The 27,710-nt window shown below is 40.8% G+C and overlaps 2 protein-coding genes across 7 annotated transcripts; both read left to right on the top strand.

Annotated features, from left to right (window-relative positions):
- Window positions 1-1,018: 1,018 nt before the first annotated feature.
- noazfp (nucleolar atypical zinc finger) lies at window positions 1,019-11,611 on the top strand. 3 transcript variants are annotated; one of them, XM_088341796.1, is made up of 11 exons: window positions 1,019-1,120; window positions 1,441-1,580; window positions 1,658-1,677; window positions 1,755-1,825; window positions 1,903-1,979; window positions 4,993-5,119; window positions 5,195-5,299; window positions 5,432-5,478; window positions 9,262-9,379; window positions 9,458-9,692; window positions 11,279-11,611. In XM_088341796.1, the coding sequence occupies exons 2-10, from the start codon at window positions 1,461-1,463 to the stop codon at window positions 9,685-9,687; spliced, it is 915 nt and encodes a 304-aa protein (XP_088197922.1). In that variant the 5' UTR covers window positions 1,019-1,120; window positions 1,441-1,460; the 3' UTR covers window positions 9,688-9,692; window positions 11,279-11,611. The 3 variants fall into 3 exon arrangements, with proteins under 3 accessions (XP_088197922.1, XP_088197921.1, XP_088197923.1); XM_088341795.1 differs by lacking the exon at window positions 11,279-11,611 and having other exon boundaries at window positions 9,458-9,813; XM_088341797.1 differs by lacking the exon at window positions 11,279-11,611 and having other exon boundaries at window positions 1,079-1,125; window positions 9,458-9,813.
- A 1,109-nt stretch (window positions 11,612-12,720) lies between these two features.
- Window positions 12,721-25,986, top strand: il15 (interleukin 15). Of its 4 annotated transcripts, XM_088341799.1 has the most exons (7): window positions 12,721-12,739; window positions 12,821-12,978; window positions 18,396-18,478; window positions 20,841-20,928; window positions 21,967-22,011; window positions 22,082-22,225; window positions 25,669-25,986. In XM_088341799.1, the coding sequence occupies exons 2-7, from the start codon at window positions 12,931-12,933 to the stop codon at window positions 25,765-25,767; spliced, it is 507 nt and encodes a 168-aa protein (XP_088197925.1). In that variant the 5' UTR covers window positions 12,721-12,739; window positions 12,821-12,930; the 3' UTR covers window positions 25,768-25,986. The 4 variants fall into 4 exon arrangements, with proteins under 4 accessions (XP_088197925.1, XP_088197927.1, XP_088197926.1 ...); XM_088341801.1 differs by lacking the exon at window positions 12,721-12,739 and having other exon boundaries at window positions 12,754-12,978; window positions 22,124-22,225; XM_088341800.1 differs by lacking the exon at window positions 12,721-12,739 and having other exon boundaries at window positions 12,754-12,978; window positions 25,675-25,986.
- The last annotated feature ends 1,724 nt before the right edge of the window (window positions 25,987-27,710 follow it).

Below are 27,710 nucleotides of genomic sequence, written 5' to 3'. Positions count from 1 at the left end.
TCATAGTCGGATGGTACCCATAATTGACAAATTTGCGTTTTTCTGTACAGATTTCCTTCTACGTCATACACGTCTTAAAATGCATAATAAACGTACTTTGTACGGCAAAAACGTACAGGTTGACAGGTATGATAATATGCTGATTTAAATCATTTGTCGTCAAGTCATGTTTATTTGTGCCGCCCTTAATCACAGGGAGTCTCAAAGGGCTGCACAGACCACAGATTATTGCAAACCAAAGACTATTATTACACCATCCCCTGATCTAAAACCTACATGAAGGCAAGGAAAAACTTAAAAATCTTAACTTGAGGAAAATTTGCCCACCCACGGACCACACTGCCCACCCAAAGTAAAGTGTAGGTACTGTACTACTAATGGTTTTTTTGGGCACCGCATATATGGGATCCTTCATGTAATAATGTGTATGTCACGGATACCAGCGTGGACTCTGCTGCTTCCTACAGCACATAGTGTGTGTCTCAGTCGCCACGGAGCAGCCCCTCCCAGCAGGGAGATGTTAAGAAAGAAAGAAAGAAAGAAAGAAAGAAAGAAAGAAAGAAAGAAAGAAAGAAAGAAAGAAAGAAAGGAAATGAAATGATCTGCATTTATATAGCGCTATTCAAGTCAATGACTTCCCAAAGCGCTTTACAGTGTGCTTCACATTTCCCAATAGCGGCTGTGCAGCCATGTAAGGCGCTAATCTGCTTCTTGGGGGCATTAGGGGTTCAGTGTCTTACCCAAGGACACTTCGACATGTAACACGGAGGAGCCGGGATCTCTGCGATCTCTTGATCCCAAGACGAGCGCTCTACCCACTGAGCCACTGCCGCTCAAAGAAAGAAAGAAAGAAAGAAAGAAAGAAAGAAAGAAAGAAAGAAAGAAAGAAAGAAAGAAAGAAAGAAAGAAAGAAAGAAAGAAAGAAAGAAAGAAAAAAAGAAAGAAAGAAAGAAAGAAAGAAAGAAAGAAAGAAAGAAAGAAAGACAGAAAGAAAGGAAGACAGACAGAAAGAAAGAAAATAAAACCGTCGTGTGCGCGTCAAATGCGGAACTAAATCTCGTCTTGTTCCCTGCCCGAGTTCATTTTCTGGACGGAACGGTTGACTCTATCATCCTTTTCGGTAAGGTAAAATAAATACTTTCTTTTTTCGTCTAAAATGACACCTACTTTTATCTCTCAGAGCTTTTAAATTAAGAACTTGGTACTGCGGTTGTGACTCAAAAAACGAATTTTTATTTTGCCACAATTTGTGCGGTCACGTTGATCGCTAGCTTCTAGCAATATCCCCCAGTAGAGGATTTACTTTTATTTTACATATCCGATAAGTTTGATTGAAGAGGATATGCATTTGTCAGGTTTCCCTATCAAATAAGTCAGCTTATCACCTCTTATTATCTAACATCAACAGTTTGATTTGTGTGCATTTGGGTGATGTTACAGTTGACTTGTGAGAGGCCAAAATGCCCAAAAAGAAGACCGGTGCCCGGAAAAAGGCAGAGAACAGAAAAGAACGAGAGAAACAAACCCGAGCCAACCGGGAACTGGTGGATTTAGCGAAACACCCTTGCAATATCATCATGGTGAGATCCCTCCGTGGCTGAATTTCTCAGATGTCATCGTCATAACCATAAACGCTTTCTATCTCTTTTCCTTGTAGGATTGTGATAAATGTCAGAGGTGAGAATTTCAGTAAATAATGCAGGAACGCACGACAATGGCGGCTCTAGTCACCAGCTGTATTTTTTGCTTCATAGAAAACAGAAGAACCGGGCGTTTTGTTACTTTTGCAATGCCGTGCAGAAACTTCCCACATGTGCACAATGTGGTGAGTGAAGTTGAGTAAAATATTTGACAATTTTCTCTTGTGTTTTGAATGAAGATGTGTGTTGATTTTGTTACAAGGCAAAACAAAGTGCATGAAGACTTCAGACTGTGTCGTCAAGCACCCTGGGATCTACAGCACTGGCATGGGAATGGTGGTACGTTACAAGCAACAATCTCAACACCTGTTAAACCAATGAATTGATGCTTATTATGCATGAACAAAAAAAGCACAGCTCAACTTCTCAAAACATGTGAGTTGTGATAGTTCAGAGCAACTGTGATGACAATCATTTAGTACGTTTACATGCAGGCAATAATCCGATTAGAAATTGAATATTGCCAGTATTGCGATTACATAAATCCATGCAAATAGATAGATGGATAGATAGATACTTTATTCATCCCCGAAGGGAAATTCACTTTTCCAGCAGCATCCCTAAGCTGAGAACAATCGAAAATAACAGAACAATCGAAAATAACACGGGAGCTGCTGGAGTGGCTGCCATTCGTGACGGCGCCGGAGAAACGATTCAATTTGAATCATGTACAAACAAACAAACAATTGAATCATGTACAAGAAACGATTCAATCTGAATCATGTACAAACAAACAAACAATTGAATCATGTACAACAAACAAACAAAATATTTATGTTTCAATAAGTAGAGTGATCCGCACAACAATACGATTAATGTTGAAGCTCAACTGCGAGTATTCCGATCGTATTCGAGTAAGCTGTTTACTTTAGCACACTTTCATTTTCCTCATGTGGGATATTTTTTACTCCCTAAAGCAGGGGTCGGAAACCTATGGCTCGCGAGCCATATATGGCTCTTTCCATGAGTACCTGTGGCTCAGAGACAAATTTGATTGCATGCAAATTTTCTCCATCTCGTCCAAAACATAAACTACTAATCCTGTTCAGAAACACGCAGAGCCATACCAAAGTTAACAATGAAGCAGTACTTCGCAGTATATATAGGGCACATTTTTCACTACAATTTACAGTCAAGGTGTCACAAAACAAACAAAAAAAAACCTCGTTCTGGCTGTACAACGCTAAATAATCCGTTATATAAAACATCACTATATTGTCTTCAGTGTTCAGATACCTTATGATGAATCCACGGAACAAACTGTAAATACGCCAAAACACCGGAAGAGAACTTAAAGTTTTTTGATTGGGTGAGTGGGAGGGATGGGTGGAGCTATGCAAAAAGTGCAAGCACTCCCTCCCATCTCTCGCCCTGCGCCATAAATAAGCACATCAGGCTCCCTGTTTGCAGAATGTTGTGACGTTTTTACAAAATAACTGCTTGCATCTGGTTTTGAAACCAATATGAATGAAAAAAAGGGTCAAAATGAGTTTAACCGATCTTAAGTAATTGCAAGAAAGAGACAGGTTTAAAGTGGTATGATTGTTGATTTTGGGACACGGGCTCTGGCATTATTCTCTTTTCATAATTTTTATCAAATCATCAAAAATAAATGTGCTGAAGACTAAGCTTTTGTCTGGGGCGCGGGTTTAGCAATTTAGTACAGTTGTCTCATAATATATGGTGTGGCTCTTTCCCAAAATAAAATTGATATATTTTGCTTTTATGGCTCTTTGAGTCAAAAAGGTTCCCGACCCCTGCCCTAAAGCATTGTTTGACTAGTACCAAGATGAATGATACACGCAAACTCTGGCTTACTTGCTAAAAGAGCCTCAGGGGTATTGTTTGATTCCTCTGGGGACATTTCTGTTTTATTTTGTGCCCCCACGGTGATTATGCAGCAGGTGTATCCATATCTATATATTGGATAACACAAGTGTATCCATCCATATGTAGTGTAAATCACTGATCCCAACACTACGGCCGGATATGGCTCACCTCCACATTTGGTCGGGTTCCTGAACATTACTAGAGAGCATTTTGACGCACTTTTTTTCATACATACATAAGACGCGTGTTTTTAAATTGTAAGGAACTTTCAACCCAGGTCGCAGAGGTGAGGGTGCCAAATTCTTACCACTGGATTACAAGTGATAAACCGTAGATGACACAGAAGTGCATTGCAATTTATCTTTCTATCACACTATCTTTAGTCACAGAAGAATTTTGTTGTGCATTTCACATTTTACAATGACGGCATCCTCGTCTTGTTCCATATCCAATGTTCATTTTCTATGTAACACGTGAAACGCCAAAGGAAATCAGCATTAGTCTCTGGTACTGTGACTAAAAATTATGTGATAATGAGATAAAATCTACTGCTTTTTCACAAGTCATATATGCCACTGGAGTTTCAGTGCTCTACCAAATAGGCAGATCTTGGACCTGTTAAAAAACTTCGTAGAAGGCAGGGCAAAAGAAGAAAAAGTAAAAATTGTGTGGTATGGTCACACGGTTCTTGGAATTTTCAAAAGATATTTAGAAGTTCATGTTTAATGGACATTTTTTCTGTGAATAACACACAGTGTGTTATTTATTTATTATTTATTTCAGAAATAATGTTATGTATTTTCCGACTTTTGTTCTCCCACAAATTCAAAAAGGGTTATTTAATTCAATGATAGTGTTATCATTTACTTTCTGACTTTTGTTCTGTGACGAGTCAAGAATGGTAATTTGATTGCAGCTTTCTGGAAAACAATACATTTAGGAACTCCTGCAATCTTCACACTTTTTCTTTTACGAATTGACTCTGGCCCCTCATCAGAGAAGGGAAACGTTTTGTGGCCCTCACTGGAAAATGTTTGGGAATCCCCGGTGTAAGTTTATGCTTTTTGTTGCACATCTTTTAAACACACAAGATGCAGCAGTAGAGCTCAGTTTTTGGAAGACTGGGGGAACAAGCACATATTTTGTTGAATTTGGTGAGTGACATGAATGAAATCATCCTTTGTTATAAGTTAAATCCGGAAACAACGTCCTATTTGCGTAATGCATAATTTCCCTGTGCTTCGCCCTTTGATTGGACAAACGCCATGAATAGATTATTCATTTGTGTCCACGCATGTGAACAAATTGTTGAGATTTCTCTAGAAATCCAAAATTCCCTTTTCAATTGGATTATGGCCTGCATGTCAACGTAGAGATTGTGCTGTTAAAGCAAGATTTTGATTCCAATCTCCGTACTGTACATTTTGTTGTATGAGATTTTAGTAACCCCTGTGGCCGCTAGGGAGCAGTATGCGACTTCTGTGAAGCTTGGGTGTGCCACAGCAGGAAATGCCTGAGCACACACGCCTGCGTGTGCCCTCTGACTGAAGCCGACTGCAACGAGTGCGAAAGAAGCGTGTGGGAGCATGGTAAGAAGCCCCCCCACCCAAACAGTATTGGAGCCCTGACATGTTCCCCTCACACTCTCCCCGCTCCTTCAACAGGTGGGCGAATCTTTCGCTGCTCTTTTTGTCAAAACTTCCTATGCGAGGATGATCAATTTGAGCATCAGGCCAGCTGTCAAGTGCTTCAAGCCGAAACATACAAATGTGAGTCACTGTTGCCTGGGTGAATATTTAGGAAGAGGCATGTGATTATAGCAACAGAGTTGATGTGCAGGTGGCTGTGCGAATAGGTTACCTAAATTAGTGTTTTGTTTTGTTATGTTTGTTCTCTTATAGGCGTTTCTTGCAACAGACTGGGCCAACATTCATGCCTGCGCTGCAAGGTGAGAATGCAGATCTGTTTACTTTTACTGTGTACATAGTGGTCGGCAACCACAGGGGCGCTGACCTGTACCGGGCCGCAGATCTGTACTGGGCCGCAAGTTGTTTAGTACCGGGCTGCACAGAAATGCTTTTTTGTTTACCCTGTATTTATCCAAGTATACACGTAATTTAGTTTGTGTGGTTAGACAGTACTATATTGCCATATTTTGATCAGTCATCAAATACCGCCGACGCCATTTGCTCAACTGGATGTAACGAGAATAAAACCCAGAACGCAGCAGTTAAAGTGCAGTTAATGACATATTAAAGGGAACTAGATCAGGGATCTCAAACTAAGGATAGTTTCACACTGCATAGCTTAATGCGCAATTGTGATATTTGGGTGAAGATCAATGTTTTTGTGAGCTTGTTCACATTTCTAATATAATACGATTTGTATGCAATCCTTTGTGACTTCCATGCGTCTTGTGTGAGCACCACAATTGTCCAGCATTGGCAAGAGAGAACACATGTGAAGGCACTTGCAATGTGCTCATTGTTTGTGAAAGTACCCATAGATGCTAACGGTGTAGCATATCTAGCAATTTGAAAGTAATTGTGCTACCGGAGTTTGAACAAATTTGTCCACCCAAATCTTAATTAAATCCAAAACCTCACTTTCCCTCCATTGAAAGACGACCGTTCACACAGAAGTCGCATTCCAAGAGATCAGATATGTATTGGATTTAGGAACACATATGAAAGTGGCCTGGGTCTGATGTAAAAAAAAAAAAAGCAGAATATGTTCTGTTCAGATGGACTTGCGTAATAGATCGGATATATGCCGTGTCACTGGCAAAAAAATAAATCCTCCTTGAAGTGTTAACCTAGCCTAAGTTTGGCTTTCTGTTCTCAGTCCGGCCATATCAGCAAAAGAATGTCAAATTGAAATTTTTATACTTACTCTAGTTTTTCTATATTAAGCTTTATTTTTCAGTCTACTTTAGTAGCCTACCCTACATATTTAATCAAGTATTACAAGGGATTTTAATTCTCAAAGATTTTCATGTTTGACATTAAATGCCTTGTCTGGTTTATTTTAACAGTTGAGTGAATGCAGTTTTACATCTGAAAAAACTTACCATGCTATACAAATTAAAGTGAGAAATTGGAATCATAAAAAATCTTTTTTTGCCTTAATTATGATACTGGTTTGAAATAAATGAAAATAAATACAAAGTAAAAGTTTTAACAGTGCATGGGCAATACGATTAGACTACATCAGATCAGACTACTCGGTTAGGCCTGCCATTACAACGTGCCACTGTAATAGAGCATCATAGGAATGAGTTCAGCCAAAACAACATTGACCACATGAGACAACATAGTCACGTGAGTATAAATAGTGTGATGATGATATAAAATATAATGCCTTTTCATGTCATCTAGGTCCCTTGTGGTCTAGTAAGAATACAGTGGATTTAAGCTTATTATTGTAGTTATTGTTATTATTACTGATGATGTTGGTTGGCTGGGCCGTGAGAATGTTGTCAGTCATTACACAGGCCTTTGGTTTCAATAAAGGTTGCCAACCACTGGTGTGCATCACTTGCATGTTGTGTTGGCCAAAATACTCCAATTCTTTGTTGGCAATGAGTGTTTAATTAATTTTAATTACCTCATTAATTCATCTTTTATGCTTACTCAATTTAGCCCACTTTGGGTAAACATATTTTTACACTGCAATTTCCCTAATCATATCCCAACCTAGTTTTCTTTTTTTATTTTTGTTAATACATTTTCAAAAATGTTTTTTAGTTTACACTCCGTTTAGAAAAAGTGTTATTTCAAATTAGCTGTCAACATATTGAATTGAATTGTCTTATCTCAGGGCAGCACAGAGGCGCAGTGGTTAGCTCATGTGCGACTAGTTCTTAGGTCATGAGATCGAACCTTCCTGTGTGGAGTTCGCATGTTCTCCCCGTGCTTGCGTGGGTTTCCTCCGGGCACTCCGTTTTCCTCCCACTTCCCAAAAACATGCATGTCAGGTGAATTGGCCGGTCCAAATTGTCTCTGGGTGTGAATGAGCGAGTAAGTTGTCTGTCTCCGTGTGCCCTGCGACTGGCTAGCAACCAGTTCAGGGTGTCCCCTGGCCACTGCCTGAAGATGGCTGGGATGGGCTCCAGCACCCCCGTGACCCTACTGAGGATAAGCCGTGCAGAGAATGAATGAATGTCTTATCTCAATATCAACGTTGTGAAACATTTTATGCAACGAGATTTAAACATGGCACTACGGTGTAATAAAGACTTTAGAGAAGTTTTTTTTTTTTTTCTCCAAAAAAATAAACAACTGTCAAGATACATAGGCAAACATTTACCACTTAGTGCTCAGCCTAAGTTATAACAATAGTGCAATGAAAAGAATGGTGTATCGTAACAATGAAAGGAAGTTAAAAAAATCAGCAACAAAAATCCTCAAGTCACAAGGTATATATTTTCAGTTATGTGCGCTCGTTTAGGGTGGTGACCGCCTTGGGGAAGAAGCCGTCTGTGAGCCTGTTTGTTTTTGTTTTAAGGGACCTGTAGCGCCTTCTGGAGGTCAAAAAGGGTTGGCCGGGGCTGGAATAGTCATTTGTAATGTTGATGGCTCTGCTGCGGTTCATTGTCTACTTTCTATTATCGATTTTTGTCCTTGCAGCCCTACATCCAATGTTCTTCCCTCCAAAATTGCCGCCCTTTAATAGATCAGCATTCATACGGGTGCTTGAAATCCTTGAGAATGCTTGAATTGTAGTGTTGTGTTTTCAAGAATTGGAAAGTGCTTGAATTTGGGGTAAATGCTTAAAGTTGTTGCCATGTATCTCAACGAGTCTTCTAAGAACGAGGTCGACACTGCTAGGCTTCGCTTTGCCATTGAATTTCTTCTTCCCTTGTGATCAATGGTATCTGGCATTAGTTTGTATGGCATTGTCCAATGACTGATCGTGCCCAAGTGGACATGTGCCAGCTACACTATTTAATGTGTATTAGAGCAAGGATTACGTATCAATTAAGGACAATTATTATGGGCCATGCTAAAACTTAAAGGTGGAGTGTGTAGTTTGGAGTGGCCTCAAAAAGTTGAAATGATCTTAAGTATGTATAAACATTTCACAACAAAGTTCAGTTTTCTATGTTATTTTCACCTATCCGCTTTTATGTTACTCTTACCCTTGGTTTTCTGGCCACGGAGCCCATTACAGTGGGGAAAGGGAGGGATGTTTTCTTTTATTCTAGGGGAAAAAAAAGATGAAATCGTATTTATTTGATCACGTCAAAGATTTTCACATACTTGCCCACGCAACAAAAAGAGTTTGACAGAGGCTGCAATGATGATTTCAGCCAGAAGATGGCGTCATGCAGTAGAATATTTTGAAGTTACGGACACGACCATTTCAGGTTATGTTTTCCAGTGATTAGTTGGAAAGAAGAGTTTCCTGAAAATTTAAGCTGCATAGGAAAGTCATTTTTACCCAACACCTACAGTATATGGGGAGGATTTCCCTCAAAAGTGTTTGTACCCTTATAATTCGGATCCACACATTTGAGATTCACTCAGGATCTAGATCATGTCTTGATAAAGAAATCGCATATGTAAATCACAGATACATTTGTGGATCATCAAAATATAGTCACACAATACTTCTTCTTTTAATAGGACTGGAGAAATTGGACGATTGGTTTTGAAGCTCCTTAAAAGTGCTTGAATTTGGCCATGATAGCAGTGTGTAAATGAGTAGAAATTCCCGTTGTGACCCCCAGGCTTGCTACTGCGACGACCACGCCAAGAGCAGAGTGTTCAAGCAGGAGAAAGGGAAGGCGCCACCATGTCCCAAGTGTGGCCATGAAACCCAAGAGACCAAAGACCTCAGCATGTCCAGTAAGTCCCCCAAAAAACGCGTTTGTGTCCAATGAGCACCACCTTCTATGTCCTGACGCCGTGGTCCATCTACCGCAGCCCGCACGTTGAAATTTGGACGGCAGGCTGGAGCTGAAGACGACGATGACGACTACGGAGCGTCCGGCTATGATTCCTACTGGAAAAATCTCGCATCCGGAGGCGGAGGACGCTACGACGAGGATGAAGACGACGAGGACTATGACGATGAGGAGGACGAAGATGAAGAGGACGATGAGGGGGAAGAAGAAATGGCCTCTCTTAATTTAGACGGGGATGCCAAAGTCTGAAACGGGTACGCAAAGCTGGATTTGTCACCCATTTTAAGCTTTTTATCATATTTCTATGGCATCACTGGCAGAATTGTCTCATGATTTGCAATCACCGTGCCGCAATAAAAAACATTTAGCACAGTGTATTTGCAGGAAAATCATTTTTTCTGCAGAGAACACTGCATACTATTCAGACATCAGAGGAACAAAACCTAAAGGTAAATCTGAAAAGTGAGCACAATTTTTCTAACGCATAGATTTCATAACAGCAAAAAGTCTTTGTTAGATGTTTATGACAAGACCTTCTTATAATTGTAAAAAATAGAGTTGAAAAAGACTTAAAAGTAAATACTATACTTCAATATTTTAGGAAAATGTATATGGTACACGATACGAATTGCGTTATCAGAAAGCTATTTATTTTTCTGCAAAACTAAAAGATATTTACTTTAACCCCTAATGAAGACTTGTAATGATATTAAATTGTATGTCCACTGCAAAAATTTGGCAGCTTGGTAGTCAAGTCAGCATTGTTCCAAAGTATGAGTGAGCATGTAACGGTTATGACCTGTTGCTATGGGAGGCAAACCCCCCTTACCACCCCTCAACCCCTCGTTCAGTGTATTTATTCATTAGAGCTCCTTTTTAAACCATCTGTGTGTGTGCGAGCATGTGGTCTCACCCTGGTTTGCAGGATCATGTTCCTTCACCAGAAGCAAACTTTCACCAAGGTCAGTGCCTATCTACCAAAACTAAGAATGAGAATGAGATTAGCAGATGCATCTTGTTCGCCGCAAACACCAGTATCTATCATCTAAGTCATCTTGGGGGGGATATCCCGAATCATGGTGCCTCCTGGTGTGAAAGAGCCAAATATGCAAGAATCCCATACAGTTGAGTATTAAAAGGGTGTGGGGCCCAGACTGAACAGACTCTCCTATTCCCCAACCCATCCAACTCCCCGAGGGCTAGGTAGTACCCAAGCATTCCAAACCCACCCCCTGCAGCAGTGCATGCCGGAGAGCCAGGCTTGGGGGCCTGGGGAAACGCCACCGGGACGACTAGCGACGCAAGACTGAGACGGACGATCAGATTTTCAAGAAACACGAGGCAAAAAGATAAGTTATGTGTTTAGTACATCTCAGCTTGATTAACGTAATGCATTGCTTTCTGGTCTCCCGATGTCTAGCATCAAAAGTTTGCAGTTCGTTCGAAAGTAAGAGTTTAACCATATCACTCCTATATTGGCTAACGCGCACTGGCTCCCAGTCTGTTAAGATGTGACTTCAAGGTTCTCTTACCAACATACACATATTTGCATGGACTTGCCCCCTTTTAGTTTCTCTGACTTGATTTACCCCTATGTTCCTGCACGGAGCCTCCGCTCGGAAAATACCAATCAACTTGTGACTCCCAAGAGCCAAGAAGAAGTCTGCAGGCTTGAGAGTGTTCTCCGTCAGGGACCCGGTGCTGTGGAATTCTCTGCCACCGGAGATGAGATCTGCAACCTCTGTGGAAGTTTTCAAATCTAGACTTAAGGACCTATTCAATAGCTTATGATTACTGCCCACCTCATACTTTTCTTTTGCTGTCTTTTTCCGACTACAAGGCTGGTGGTGATACGATTCTAGATGACTCAGACCGGCTTGAGGCGGCGTTGCTGTCATGCACTTTCTGGACACATTTTTACATATAAACTATGTGTTTTTTTTTGTTTATGTTCACTATGTTGTGTGTATTGTTACCCAATGCGAAATCTATTGCACCCTGGTCATCCTGGAATGGGGATTACCACTTCTGAGGCCCCTTCGCAAGGTTTGTCATTTTCTAATGCTGAGGTTTTGAGTTTTTCCTTGCCCGCATGTTGGTTTAAGATCAGGGATGGTGTATTTTTAACCTTTGCAGTCCTTTGAGACATTTTGTGATTAATTGCTATACAAATAAATGTGATTTGACTTAGAATAAATTAATATTTGTATCATACTTTACATTATATTCCTTTTGTTCTATGTTTATTGTGCATAATATCATTTTAAAATGTATTTATATTTTGTCCTGATGCTCTTTTATGATTTTTTTGAAAAAATGAGTTGAGCCGAAAAAGCTGGTTCTCTAAAAGGAGACGGACTTCCTTTCACTACATAACTACCACATGAAATCTGAGGCTGAAGATGCATGCACACGGTAGTATCGAACCGCTCGCTTCGTTTGCAACGGAAAAAAAAACGATACCCAGATAGAGGCAACAGCGGCGAACTCATTTGACTTGATTGATTTGTCGTTTCGTGATAGTCGTTGTATACCGGATGGTACCCATAATTGACAAATTTGCGTTTTTCCGTACAGATTTTCTCGTACACGTCTTAAAATGCATTATAAACAAACTTTGTATGGCAAGAACGTACAGGTTGTCAGGTATGCTACTTAAAGTTTTTAGTTTACGAAGGTACTCCCAGAACAAATTAAAATCGTAAATAGGAGTAACCCTGTACAGTTAAAAAAGTTGGTATATTAAGGATTTGGGCAGCACGGCAGCGCAGTAGTTAGCACGTGTACGGCACAGTTCCAAGGTCTCGGGAACCTCCTGTGTGGGTTCAAATCCAGCTACCGGACTTACTGTGCGGAGTTTGTATGTTCTCCCCGTGCTTGCGTGGGTTTCCTCCGGGCACTCCGGTTTCCTCCCACATTCCAAAGACATGCATTTCAGGTTGATAGGCTGGTCCAAATTGTCCCTAGGTGTGAATGAGTGGGCGAGTTGTCTGTCCCTGTGTGCCCTGCGATTGGCTGGCAACCGGTTCGGGGTGTCCCCTGCCCACTGCCCGATATTGCTGGGATGGGCTCCAGCACCCCCGTGACCCTACTGAGGATAAGCGGTGCAGCTAATGAGATGAGATATTAAGGATTTCACCCATCACGGGTCATTTTTGGCAACGTGAAGCCCGCGATAAACGAGGGTTCAGTGTTTTGAAAATTAGAAAAGTCATAAACGCTCTAAACTCTCCTCCTGACACGCCCCTTTTCTTTCCCTCCTCCCTCCCCCAGGTGACAAACCGGAGGCGTTCACTCCACGGTGAGCTCGCGTGTGTAATGCTTCACTATCCATAGAAAGATTTGAACACACTTGACGGTCGAATTTTTAAACCAAAAACAGGAACCAAACTCCTGACCCCTCCCTAGCACCTTAACAATTCCCTTCGCAGTCCACCGGCGCGAAATGCTGCGCTGCCCCGTGAAGTGCAGCTCCGCCGCCGCCGCCGCTTAATGACTGCGCGCCCGCAAGTCCCCCTGCAGAGGATTTCTTGCGGAGTGGTAAGGTGACTTTATGCTCTTGATTGTAAAACTTTCTCCTTTTTTTTAACTCTTCCGTTTTTTGCGATTGAGGGCGTGCATAAAGTGCGCCACGAGAACGCACAATCTGGCAGGATCGTTTAACTGCGCATGCGCAAGACGGATCTCTGTTCCTCCAGCAGGGGTTATTAACCTTTCTGAAGCTGAGAGCTACTTTGTTACTGACCAGTAGGGTAGGACAACTAGTATTTAAGCAGAACTGGGCGGCATTAGCTCAAGTCAAGTCATTTTTATTTGTATAGCCCTTAATAACGAAGAGTCTCAAAGGCCCTCACAGGTTATTACACAGACTATTTTTTCAGACTATTAGTACACCATCCCCTGATCTGGAACCAACATGAGGGCAAGGAAAAACTCAAAAACCTCAACATGAGGAAAATGAAGAAACCTTGAGAAGGGACCGCACATGTGGCTCAGGAGGTAGAGCGCTCGTCTTGGGATCAAGAGGTCACAGGTTCGATGGCTCCTCTGCGTTATATGTCGGAGTGTCCTTGGGCAAGACACTGAATCCCTAATACCCCCAATAAGCAGGTAGGCGCCTTGCATGGCTGACTCTTGGTGTGTGAGTGTGTGAATGGGTAAGTGTGAAGTACATTGTAAAGGGCTTTGGGAAGTCTTCATTGACTTGAAAAGCGCCATATAAATGCAGACCATTTAACATTTATCTGAAATAACAGCTGTTGTTGTTTTTGCTATGATATTGTTAGGAGTTTAAGATCAGGCGATGGTGTCATTGTAATCCTGTGCAGTCCTATACAAATAAATGTGACTTGACTTAAGTAGGGCTAAAATAGGCTAAATCAGGGGGGTTTCAGGTTGAGAGGTTTGGGGAAGCAGAGCACCCAGAATGTCTTCTGGTTCATTTATTTTATTCAATTAAGGATCATTCAACACTGTTCAGGAGTGTCACTTCACATTACACTTCAAACTGATCCATTGGTTAGCCCAGCAACCATATACAAAAAAAATAGTTACTTTGGATAAGAGACTCTTACCTGAACATGGTCAATTCAAGTCATGTAATCACTAGGAGTCTCAAAAGGCTGCACAGACCACAGATTTTTGCAAACTACACCATCCCCTGAACTAAAACCTACACGAGGGCAAGGAAAAACTTAAAAACCTCAACATGAGGAAAATGAAGAGACCTTAAGAAGGGACCGCACATTAGGTAAAAACTATGAATGTCCATGCTGATGCTGGGAGGATGACCACACACATAGCTTACACCTACGCAACGATTAAGCTAGGCTGATCATTCTAGCATTCGATTCAATGCAGCTAAAATGAAGATTAATATCTGTTGATGATAACAAAGTCAGGGTATTGGGGAGTAAAATAGTTGGTTTACATAACCGATCTATAACATACTCTCACTGGAGCCTCCTCAGAATACTAGCCAAGGGAAAGAGGAGTGAGGACGGGGGAAGAGAAGTTCTATGAATCAAATAGACAGAACCATTCAAACAGTGTTCCTTCTAAGCTGCCCGCATGCGCAATTGCGCACTGCTCGCACATTCTCAGCGCACAAGATAATCTAGCCAGCGCACAAAATTGAGGGCTCAAAATTACTAATTAAGAAGCGACTTAAGTCAAAGTTACAGTGCATGGAGGTAAAAATACACGGGTTCCCCTGACGTTGTGTCCTAAATGCGGTATTTTGAAGTGGAGTCGAAGTAGAACGAAGTTGAGTAAAGTTAGTAGAGAACCAGCTTCTTCGGCTCGGCTCACTAATAGGAACCGGCTCTTTCGGGTCCTAACCGGCTCTTCAGGTTGTTTTTGCTTCTTTATTCCCAGCATGACCAAATATTATGTACAATTATGCACAACATGACTTAAAGGAAGGGGGCAAGTAGAACAAAAAAGAAAAAAAATACCAAAATGTAAAAGTAGTGAAAAGCTGAGAAAAAAAGCAACACAAGTAAGAGAAAAAAAGAAGGAACATGTTAGAAGAAAAGCCAGAAAAAAAGAAAAGAAAGAAATGTAGGAAAAAAGTAAATAGAGAACAAAAAGAAAAAAGTAACAAAAGAGTAGAAAAAAAACATGGAAAAAAGAAGAAAAAGTTTGTGTTGCATTTAAATAATTTCCGATTATATCAAGTGAATCTTGTTGCCAACATTGTACTTCTACTAAAAAATTTGATTAAGTACAGTTCCGTATCTAACAACCGACTAAATAAGCCCCCCAAAAATGTTAATATTATGTGACAAAATATATCAGGAAATAAAAAGAAATGGATATCTTGTGAAAGAATTGTAAGAACAAACGACGTTTGTAGGCCGTACAACCTTTGCAATAGTACATGAGTCAATTCATTCAAAAGAGAAAAATAATTTTGCATTGCCGGAAACTCAGCAAAATGTAACTTGATGTCAAGTTTTGGACATGTTTGATAATTAATTATCTTGCCACACTTGGGATTATGGTTGCTCACTGTTGTTTCAAGCGTTGCTCACCGACTTTGTGGGAATACTCAGACCCGTGGAAAATTAGAGGGAACATTGCATTCAAACATTTTGAACTTTATATGTCACATTTTTCATCATATTTAAGCTTATCCTGATCTTTATTAAGAGTTTTTAGAATTATATAATTTTTCGGGGAGCTTGGGTTAAATTTGGGGGAGCTTGTCCCCAAAAGCGGGCTCGTTACGCCCATGGGCTAAGTCAACCTCCCGGGCATTTACATAAATATTTGAGGCTGCTTCAAAAAGATGTCATCAGAGTTTTTCTTTAGACTTGATCCTGGGCGTTAAGACTCTGATCATGCTAATGATTTCTTAATACCAGTCAGAAAACCGATACTGTGGTACCTCTTAATACGAGTGTTTCTAAAACACACAAATTTCGATATACTAGTTTTATTTGGAAGCAGAATCTTTCTTCGCATACGACCCAAAAGCCAATTCACAAGCAGTCCCAGAGGCTACAGCTAGATACTGCTAGAGACTGCTCACCGCTAAGATCATGCAAACTACTACAAGCATGAAATAGTGATAATAAAATAAGATATTTTAAAAAATCTGCTGTAAAAAATGTGAATGTTAATTTAAAGTTACAGTAACTTTGATTTTAAGTGTACAGTAAGTGCTTACGTATTATCAACAGTCTCTCAATCTCATATACCTCTCAACCTCTGTCAATTGCTGCCCATATTAATGGTTGGAATTCCCCTTAATGAGCGATAATAAACCTTACAAACACAACAAAGTACCTATTGACTTCCAAAAAGAAAGACTATGTAGAATACCACGACAATATCAGCAGTAATCAACCATGTTTTCATCTGCTATCATTGACCGAGACAATCCGAATTAGAGCCGTAATTGTCAAGAAGAGATTGGTCTCTTTTATTTATTCAAAAAAAAATCTAGCTTTTACAATTTGTTAAATGGCGTACGGAATTCAAAATGTTAAAAAAAATCTATGCAAATAAAGTAAAAACATATACCTTGACAGGTAGGCAATCTGTCATGAACCGGAACAGGAGGAGAACCCAAATGCGTGACGTTTCTCACACAAGCTTTTATTTTAGTCAAGCACGTTAACTCAAACGCCAGTGATTCGGCGATCGTTGGGCAGAAGACTTAAGGCAGCAGTCTGGCGTGGAAAGACAGGAAGCCAGACGCCGACGAGATTGATACCAAATACTCGAGCAGATATCGGACAGATGGAGCAATTCCGGACAGGACGGGACAGACAGGATTGATATGAAATGAAATGATCTGCATTCATATAGTGCTTTTCAAGTCAATGACTTCCCAAAGCACTTTACAGTGTGCTCCACATTTCCCAATAGCGGCCTTGCAGCCATGTAAGGCGCTAACCTGCTTATTGGGGGTATTAGGGGTTCAGTGTCTTACCCAAGGACACTTCGACATGTAACACGGACGAGCCGGGATTCGAACAGGGATCCCTTGATCCCAAGACGAGCTACCTACCTCCTGAGCTACTGCCGCCGCCGGATATCGAAATCAAACAGGACAAACTAGACGGGAACGAAACTGGAGATCGATATTAACCGGGACAAAATAGACGGAAACAATACCGGACAGGAAACACAGGCAGGGAACAGGACAGAGTCAAAACCCAGGTCTTGCGGGGCAGAGGTTCGTTGACAGACGGACAAAGGGTGAGTGAAAGCACTGAACTTAAATAGAAGGGAAGCCAATCTGTTAACAAGCCGCAGCTGGCGCCACATGGTCGGGGCCAATTGGGTGCCATGGCAACCGTGTCACGATCTCCCTCACTCCTCCTTGCAAACACGTTTGTTACGCCGATTGCCTCCATAGACATTGCTGATAATAAATTCAAATTTTATTGAGTTATTTTTCACCTGATTTATCCTATTGCTGATTTTTTTTTCACGTTTAATTTCTATTTTAATGTATTTTATTGATAAGGAAAATGTTTTTTATAGGGTTCACTTGGATATTGGGAGGACAGGAACAGCCCGATTAGTTTTTCATGATTTCATATCGAAAAAAATATTTAGAAATGGGGAGCCTTCACTGCTTCCACAGGTTGGTGAACATTTGCAAACAAACACTTTGCCGAGACACTCCATATCCATTTTGTTTCTTGGCCTTTAACCTCTCCAAAACGTTTTCTTTTTTCTCCCGTCATGGTGTGTTGCCAAAATAATTTTATGAATCAATTCTTGGTCACTCAAAAAGTTTACCCAATTAAATTTGTTGTTCCTTCATAAGCCACGCCCCATCCCCTCGCGCTGCCTACCATTCGCTATTGGTAACACACAACCAAAATTTACGCTTCTGAACTGACCCCCTTATTTCAGTTTTTTATTTTATAGTTGTGAATACAGCTTGGATGCGAGATTATACTGTGGGGATAATATCAGTAGGGAGAAATTACGCACCCCTGACTCTGTGCTTGAGACAGTGCTACCGTAACTGTATCCAGTTGTATTATGTAAGTACACCGCATATAAACCACCCTATTAGGTATCGTAATCAGCATTGTGTTGCTGGCGCGATTGAGGTTTGAATATCACTTTAAGAGCTAGAGAGGAACGGTCAAAGGTTAGAAGACATTTCAATTCCTGATCTGCTTCTAAGAAGTAGCGGAGTAACACACCATGTTGTAGCAACAATTGATGTTCTCAATACAGCGTTACAGTACCCGTCACCAGGAAAAGTAATTGTGTTCCAGGAATCCGTTCCTTTGTATGCATTACTCATAACACTGAGAACGACGCGTTATTGTATTTGTCAATGCCAAATTTTGTTGTGCAATCTGATAAAAACAAGAAAAGTATGACCTGTTTTCGTGTACTGGGAACGAACGCCAAGGTATTCAGCGTTGCGGAAAGCTTTGATCGCGTAACAATGTGCACTAACCCGTCCATGTTGTTTCCAGACAGGCGCCCGACTGCAGCTCTGCCCTCACCGGCTTGGGCACAGACGCGCAACTCAGGTGTGGATTTGTGTGTTTTTGCTGAGGTACGACCACGGCGCTGTGGGATGGCTTCTAATGCAAACTCTCTGAGTAGCCTACATTGAAAAACACAACGTCGGCAGTTTTCTCTTCCTGCTTAGCTTTTACTATTGTCTGCCGTTAGCGGCAATTGCAACGCTAAAATTTGTCACTCAATTGATTTTCTGAAAAGGTTTTGAAAAAAAAAAGTGTTAAAAAGGTGATACGTTTAACGTTTAGTAAACACTCAAGATCAAGAGAGAAAACATCATTGAATTCTAAACCTGCAAGGACAACAATATTGTACAGTGCAAACGACCCTCAAAATGCAAAAAAAATCCAATCTCTACTAATGTTCCTCCTCTGAGACCTTTGTTTTATTAAATCCTTTTAGGTTACAAAAAGCAGATCCATTTTGAAGGGTGCAACGTGATTGGCCAACACAAGAGTTAAAAACGCTAACAACCCTGGCATTCTATGTAATTTCCTTTACAGGTGTGCAATAGTAAAAACAACACTTACATTGGCTCGGTTTATTTAGAGAGCACTTGTCCATGAATACAATTGTATCAAGAACATTAAACATGAATACTTTTATAAAGATTAGATAAGGTGGAAAAGAAAGCAAAAAAAACCTGTTTAACCATAAACAGTGGAACTTAGACAATAATCCATTCTGAGGTGGTGTTCGCACAGTGAAACTGTATAAATGTCAGAACCAGAACAGATGGAGGACCCAGATGCGTAACGTTTTCACACAAGCTTTATTTTACGGTAATGGGGCAATCATGCGCGTGAACACAAACGCCAGTGATTCGGGGATCGCTGGGCTGAAGAAGTAAGACAGAAGTCCGGCGTGGAAAAACAGGAAGCCAGAGGCCGGCGAGATCGATACCAGATACACGAGCAGATACCAGACAGACGGGGTCGATACAGGACGGGACAGCCAGGATCGATACCAAATACACAAGCAGATACCGGACAGACAGGATTGATACCGGACAGGACGGGACAGACAGGATCAATACCAGATACTGGAGACTGGAGTCAGATATCAGACAGGACGAGACAGACGGGATTGATACCGGATACTGGAGACTGGCGCAGGATATAGGACCTGATGAAACAGGCGCAATCAATACCGGAGACTGTAGCAAGATATCAGACAGGACGAGACAGACGGGATCGATACCAGACACTGGGGACTGGAGTCAGATATCAAACAGGCTGAGATAGAGGTGATCGATATCGGGCAGGATACCGGACAGAGTCAAAATACACGTCTTGCGGGTGCATAGGTTCGTTCACGGACTGACAAGGGGTGAGTGAGAGCACCGAGCTTAAATAGGAGGGAAGCCAATCAGGCGACCAGCGGCAGCTGGCGCCAAATGGGCGGGGCCAAGTGAGAGCAATGGGCAACTGTGACAATAAAGCGGGATATAAACCTATGGTAAGTGTATCTAATGTGTTCCGAAGCCTTGTTACCTCAGATAAAAACCTTACAATAAATACTACTTATGTGTGGAGTTGTGCAAAAAGTTTGCGCCTTCTTCATATTTCCTAACAATTGCACGCTTTATTTCCATGGTTCTCATGTTTTGCCCCTAGTATCACTGTAAGTCTTGGGACCCATAGCAAATGAATGCAGTACTAAAAATACAGTATTGTATCACGGCATTCTCACGTGAAAAGCATTGTGGGTGGGAGGTCAGCCAATCAGCATACTCATGATGCACGTTAGCATTTTACATAACGTTGACCAATAGACATCTTAAAGAAACACAAAGTTTGAATTCATACGTTTTTGGGCACATGATTAAATTTGATGTCGATTTTGTATAGTGGGATAATACTGTTTAAATCTAAGCTTAAAACAAACTTCTATTCTATAGCATATGAATAACCTATATTTTATGTTTTATGCAATATATGGGGATGCTGTCATAATAGTCTGTAGTTTGCAATAGTCTTTGATCTGTGCAGCCTTTTGAGACTATCTGTGATTAAGGGCTATACAAAAGAACATGACTTGACTACTGTAAAGAGGGGCCCCCAAAACACCTTATTCTAAACCTGTAATCTAAAATCAATGTAAAGCAGGGTCGCTGTATTCAGGGGTCGAATGTACTTAACAGCAAGGACTCCAGTCCAGTACTATTACCACAGCTTTGTAAGCTTAAATATGCTGCAATCCAAAACCCCATTTGGGGATGATTTGATATCCAGCCATCACTCGAAATTTGTTCGGAATCCTCCACAAGCGATGATGTCATTAGTTACAAAACCATTAAATCAGATAAAAAGTACATTTTCCACATAAAAACAATTTATTGACTTCAATCAACAATGCAAGCAAGATTGTTAAACGATTCCATATTCCTATCGTAGCTTCTTGGTTTGGTCTTCCTGTGCGCTGTCATTGGACAACTTTAAAGATCTGCAAGACTGCTTGGAGGGTCTCAGGCCCTTCATTAAGGTAAGTAAATATATACCGTATTTTCCGCACTATAATGCGCACCCCCAAAAAATAGTTTTTGGTCCTATATTTTCCATACATAAGGCGCACCGGATTATAAGGCGCTACAATGGGAACGTCGACAAAACAGTCAAACTTATTACCCCCTTAACATTGCGAAAGCTTGCAAAGAAGCAAATACGTGTCTCAGACATGTAAGGAAACAGTGTCTGTACGATGTCACCAATCACTCAAGTGCATCGTTCCACATATCATTCGGAAGGTTAAAGTCTTGGGATTCAAGAAATGCCAAATATTTCTTAGTTTCCATTTTATTTTTTGCTGGCAACTGTGTGGACAGCAAAGTAAGAATTTTATTGTGCAGGGAAACGGGGTTCTTTATAGTGCATATGACAATAAACACTTTGAATTGAGTTTAGTTTAAAAATAGACTCATCACAGAAACATCAAGATCGTTCTAAAACAACATACCAGGAAAATATGAAGCCGCGTAGCTCACCTAAGTTCTCTTGCATACGTAACCATGGTCTTCTTACAACCGTGAGTGTAGTAAATCCAGGAGAGTAAAATATTTACAAATACAGAATAGTAAAAAAATGTTTACTCTATGCCGTGGTGCAACCCAACGTGTGATTCACATTCATCTTTTTCGGCCAATTGCAGGGTTTGTTTCACCCCTTTAGCCTATGCGAGCCTGTAAATGATAAAAAGGATCCGCCCCCTTTACCTCCGAATAACTTTAGCCAATAGTGACTGATTCAAATGAAGATTGACACATTGGTTAGAAAATGAAACGCCGGTATATAAATCCCAACATACACCGCGGACGACTTCGCTTTCGGCTTGCCTTAGTTGCAAGACTTTGCGACTTAATATTGATCCATATATAAGGCGCACTGTAATATAAGGCGCATGGTCAGCTTTTGAAAAAAAATAAAGGCTTTTAGGTGCGCCTTATAGTGCGGAAAATACGGTACATATCATATCATCTTGCATCTTCAGTCCGTGAAATGAAATGAAAATGTCTTCTCCAATCAGGGATCCAGCGCCATGTTATATGCGCCGTCCATGGACGACATCCAAGTAGGTGAAACATAGTGGAAAAGCGACCTTGAACTTTGGTACCCATGTGTGGTGCTGCTTTCTCAATCAGGCCGAGTGTCAACTTTGGTCACTTAAGTGTTTTTTCTTGGAGCTGGTGATGGCCACCGACGAAGAAGACGTCCTGACGGATGACAGCAACTTCGAATGCATCCATAATTTTAAAGAACAACTCGACGGTCTGCTTCCCGATTCTGTGAGTCATCTGTGCACTTTAGCTCTTGTACGTTTGTTTATGTGCATACATTTTTAAATTACTTTTCTCAAATATACACTGGAACAGTGGTTCTCATTTGGTCGAATTTCAGGATACATCAATACATCCAGATGAAAAGCTGTGACCAAATCAAGAAAAAAATACTCTTCTCAAATTTATTGAATGAAAGGATTGTGGAGTTTAAAGCAGAGATAGTCAAGAACCGGAACAGGATCAGGACCCAAATGCGTGACGTTTCTCACACAAGCCTTTTATTTTACGGGAAATGGGGAGTTATGCACGTTAGGCAGCAGTCTGGCGTGGAATGATAGTAAGCCAGAGGCCAACGAGATCGATAACGATTGCCCAAGCAGATATCGGACGGATTGGGTCGATACCGGACAGGACGGGACAGACAGGATTGATATCATAACAGGATATCGAAAATAAACAGGACAAAATAGACGGGAACGAAACTGGAAACCGATATTAAACAGGTCAAAATAAACGGGAACAATACCGGACAGAAAATACCAACAGGAAAACATCGTTGACGGACTGACCAAAGAAGAGTGAGAGCACTGAGCTTAAATAGACGGAAAGTCAATCTGTCAACGAGACGCAGCTGGAGCCACATGGGCGGGGCCAATTGGGCGCCATGGCAACCGTGACAGATAATATAATATACTCACCTTTCTTAGAAACACATCTGGCAAAACTAAAACGACTTCAAGTACTGTATATACCTTACAATGCATATAAGCTACCCCCTGAAACTAAATGAAATTTGTACCCAAAATATGAATAAAACGTGTACCTAAACATGGATAATTATACATATGTGTATGATAAAGGGTAATATACTGGTAAAAACCCAAAAATATAACATATTAAATCCATTTACTGTACCTTTTCAGCAGCTCATTAATGACAGACACTTGTGAGCAATTTGGGTATTTTGCAACCATTGCCTTCTTTGGCTCGATCGTTGTTGTCTCCGTTTCCACTTTTCCGCCCCCTTATCACAAACTTTCTTGGGAATCATTATAATGGGCGGAAAAAGGAAACAAAACACATAAAATCATAATAAAATGAGATGTGATCCCACTCAAACACAGTTGGCATGGCACTGATTGACTGAAAAGGAAGAAAAGATCGAGCAGGGCATCATCGCTATCTACTGTTAGGGAGTCTAATTGACCTTCCGTTTTTTGTAGCATTCTTGTACCAAGGCAAAGGCTTGCGACCCACTAAAAATGGGGCCTTTTTCGACCCACTAATTGAAAAAAAACTCCTCTAAAGAAAAGGGTTGCCAACCTTTTTGACGCTGACAGCTAGTTTTGTTACCGATTGGTAAAAAGGGCTACCAGTTTGAAATGCATTTATAAAATAATAACACATGCTGTAGTACTGTGTTGTAACTATGTTGCTATCATGTTATGACCAGGTCTTATTAGAAATGGGTTCAATCTAGACCTACTCAAGCACTAAGCCATCATGACAGTTATATGTCAAATTACCTAGGAAATCGCAATGACCCATCACTGGTGAGCAGTTTTGAGAACCGTGCCGTAAGATTCTCAGGGGTGCCCTCGGGCATCACGTTGGTGACCCCTACAGTAGAGCCTTTTGTTTTATAAGCCATGCACAACCTGTGTACAAAAAAAAGGAAATTTCTTCCAATATTTTGGACAACTTTGGACTTAGTTTGATCATGTTTTCCATTTGTGTGTTTTGCACTTGCTGAAAACTAGCGTTGTCTTCTCTTCTATGCCAGAAACTAGCAAGATTTGTCTTCTAAAGCCAAAACCAACGTCGGTTTCGACTACACCAGGGATTGGCATCCTAAAATATAGAAAGAACTATAACAGGCAAAGAAAACAAAAACACAACTAAGACTGGAGCCGCGAAAAAAGTGTAAAAGCACATATACTGTCAATGTATTTTGAATTTACCACCAAAATGGGATTTTTACTCAAAAGCTTGTTAAGCGCAAGTTAAGCACAGGAAAAGCGCAAAAATATTTGTGTTTCATTTTTCTTTTTACAGAAAATCACAAAATGGCAAAACAACACAACCCCTCCCTTTTTTCTATTTTGATCATTTCTGAAAAGGCTCCAGGGAGCCACTAGTCCTGTGCTTAATAGCCACATGTGGCTCTAGAGCCGCAAGTTGCAGACCCCCGTACTACACTAAAACCCAACAATTTCTTCTAAACTAAAACCATCATCAATTTTGATCAAGTTTTCTACTATGCCCCAAAAAGGCATCTCCTTGTACAGACGCTGCCCTACTTACGAACGAAATTCGGGACGATCGTTCGTGAGTTGAATTTGTTCGTAAGTTGAATTTGTTCGTAAGTTGCTTCAGTGCTGCATTTTGAACGTTTTAGGCTTGTATAAGTAACCTGTATTGTTTTGTACCAAAAAATAAACATTTTATAAAATAATATGCTCTATAGAAATAAATGAAGTTGAGTTTAACTTACTTTTGGAAAATGCGCTTCAAGAGGTCCTCCTCCGTGGTAAAAACTGGCTGAAAAAAAAGCGATCCAACCATTTTCTCAACCGTATCAAGCTTTCTTATTCCGCTTTCATTTCAAAAGGAACTGCTCGCCTCTTCTTTACACTTTACACCAACCATATTGAATGGAGGCACGAGATATTAAACAATGAAAATGTCAAAGTTCTTAACGCGCTGGAGATACAGTATAGAATGTTTACACATGAACTAGGAAGAGGAAGCCGGATTTCTTCTTTGGGTGGATGCTGGGTGAGCTCTCAGAGGGCCACAGGCCTGTGGCGGCAGAAGGAAGCACTACAGTAATGTCCTGTACTCGGAAAAATGTGCACCATTCAGAATCAAACTTGCAGCAATGTCTGGATATTTTTTGACATCCCGAAAAAAATGTTCCTATTTACCGTTATTCGTAACTCCAATGTTTGTAAGTAAGGGAGCGAGCGTCTGTACTATTTTGTCCCATTTTATACATCTTTTCGCTAAAATATTCTAAACAAACTTATTTCAAAATGAATACCATTTACATTTAACATACATTTTTGCCTAGTGTACAGATTAGCCTGCTCTTAAACATGCTGTGTCTTTAAGAACCAACTTGACGCTGTCACTACTGTGCTTTTAGACATTTCTAATGATTTACATGTGTTTTTTTTTACCACTAGGGAACATATAAGAAAAAGAAGGATGTGGTTTGTTCTCCATAGTTTGCATTTTTCTTTGTGTTTGTAGCACTTGTTTTCAGTTGCACTACACATTACAACAGTCAAATATTACACAGTGTTGCTTTGAAATTCAGATTGTTTGACTATTTAAAATGAACAATTCTGTCCTAAAGTATTCTATTTAAAATCAATATAAAATGCAAATTTCTCGGTCTATTTTATTCACCATCGAATCTAACATTTTTTAAATTTTGTTTTGAGTTGCAGGTCAGCTGTCAACCATGTGAGGCGCACTCCCTTGGGAACATCACCGTCTTTCTGGACAGGCTAAAAACTCTGCTGCAAGCCCTGGCTCAGTGAATGCCCATCAAATGCCAACTAAAAATATATAAATTGTCACTTGTCAAAAATTTTTGGGGGATTTAGAAAGAAAAAAGTCATGTTATTTTACAACATAAAAAAAATAAATCAAAATTCTTACAAGAAATTAAGTTATACTTTACTAGAATTCCCGTGATTCCCCTCTGCATGGGAAGATCTTAGTCCTGCCAGATTATCGTAAACAGCCATCCTTCCATTATCTGCACCGCTTTTTATCAGTAGGGTCTCGGGGGTGGTGGAGCCCATCCCAGTTATCTTCGGGAAGTGGGCAGGGGACACCTTGAACTGGTTGCCAGCCAGTCGCAGGACACATTGAGACAGACAACTCACTTGCTCATAGGGACAATTTGGACCGGCCAATCACCCTGACATGCATGTTTTCTGAATGTGGGAGGAAACCGGAGTTCCCGAAGGAAACCCACGCTGACACTGACATGGGGAGAACATGCAAACCCCCAGGGTTGGGTAGGGTTACTTTAACTGGATTACTTTCAATTACTTTTGGATTACTCCAATACCAAATATGCTAATAAAAGACAAAAGAAACTAAATATGAATAAAATTACTAAATTTTGTGCAGGCTTGGGGAGTAACTGAATACACGGAACGGCAAAAATGATGTCGGCAAGCTGTTTGGATTTATTTTCATTTTGTTTCTGTCGCATTTTATGTTAGTTTTGCCAGAGATCAAAGAGATCAAAGCCAGGAGAGAAAGCTTACCGCGTGTTGTGAGTCATCATTTTATTCATATTTAGTTTCTTTTGTCTTTTATTAGCATATTTGGTATTAGAGTAATTCAAAAGTAATTGAAAGTAATCCAGTTAAAGTAACCCTACCCAACCCTGCAAACCCCACAAGAGGAGGGTCGAGCTCATGATCTCAGAACTGTGGTGCGGACGTGCTAACCACTCAGCCGCCCATTATCGTAAACATAAATGATATAAAAAAATGATTCTAAATATAATGCAGGTTCATCAAAATAACTTATATATCATTATATGGGGCAGCTTAGCAGCAGAGTGGTTAGCGTGTGTGCGGCACAGTTCTGAGGTCATGAGATCGAACCTCCTGTGTGGAGTTTGCATGTTCTCCCCGTGTTTGCGTGGGTTTCCTCCGGGCATTCCGGTTTCCTCCCACATTCCAAAAACATGCATTTCAGGTGGATTGGTCGGTCCAAATTGTCCCTAGGTGTGAATAAGCGAGCGAATTGTCTGTCCCTGTGTGTCCTGCGACTGGCTGGCAACCAGTTCAGGGTGTCCCCTGCCCACTGCCCGAAGATAGCTGGGATGGGCTCCAGCACCCCCGCGACCCTACTGAGGATAAGCGGTGCAGATGATGGATGGATGGATGGATGTCATTATATGGATGATCGCAGACAACATTGTGTGTATTCATGCTACATATCTCTGTCTTTCGGAAGGAATCTCGGTCAGTCAGCCTCTCAATTTGAACATTTTTCAACAAAACAAAATGTTTTAGCGCCGGTCATTCTGCCCAGAAAACCTGACTGGCGCCTCGTTGCACAGAGCATAAAAACCTAAAAGAGCTGCAGGAAAACACTAACTGTAGTTCATATTATACGCGTTACAATAACCTCTTGGAAACCATCGAAGAAGAACCGGCATCTTGTCATAGCAGCAATGACGAAAGGAGCGGTACTTTATTTAGTTTATCAAAACACCCATATAACTATTACATTTAAATACACTGAAAACTCCTATCTGTTCAGGACAGGAACGGAAACAGGACCCACTTGCGTAACGTTTACCATAAGTCTTATTGAGGAAACGAAGGGCTGCGCCCCCGATCCGATGTTCGCTGGACGTGGGAAGCGGGTCGCTCTCGTACTCGGCTTGTGAGAAGAACACGGAAGTGGATCTTCCGTAGCGAGCGATGGCAGTGTCAAGGACGAGAAAACTGGT

Source organism: Urocampus carinirostris, chromosome 8 (assembly GCF_059441175.1).
Source record: "Urocampus carinirostris isolate Australia breed hairy pipefish chromosome 8, RoL_Ucar_1.0, whole genome shotgun sequence".
Classification (NCBI taxonomy): Eukaryota; Metazoa; Chordata; class Actinopteri; order Syngnathiformes; family Syngnathidae; genus Urocampus; species Urocampus carinirostris.
Note: the sequence above shows the minus strand (reverse complement) of the source record. Positions and strands in the feature narration are given on the sequence as shown.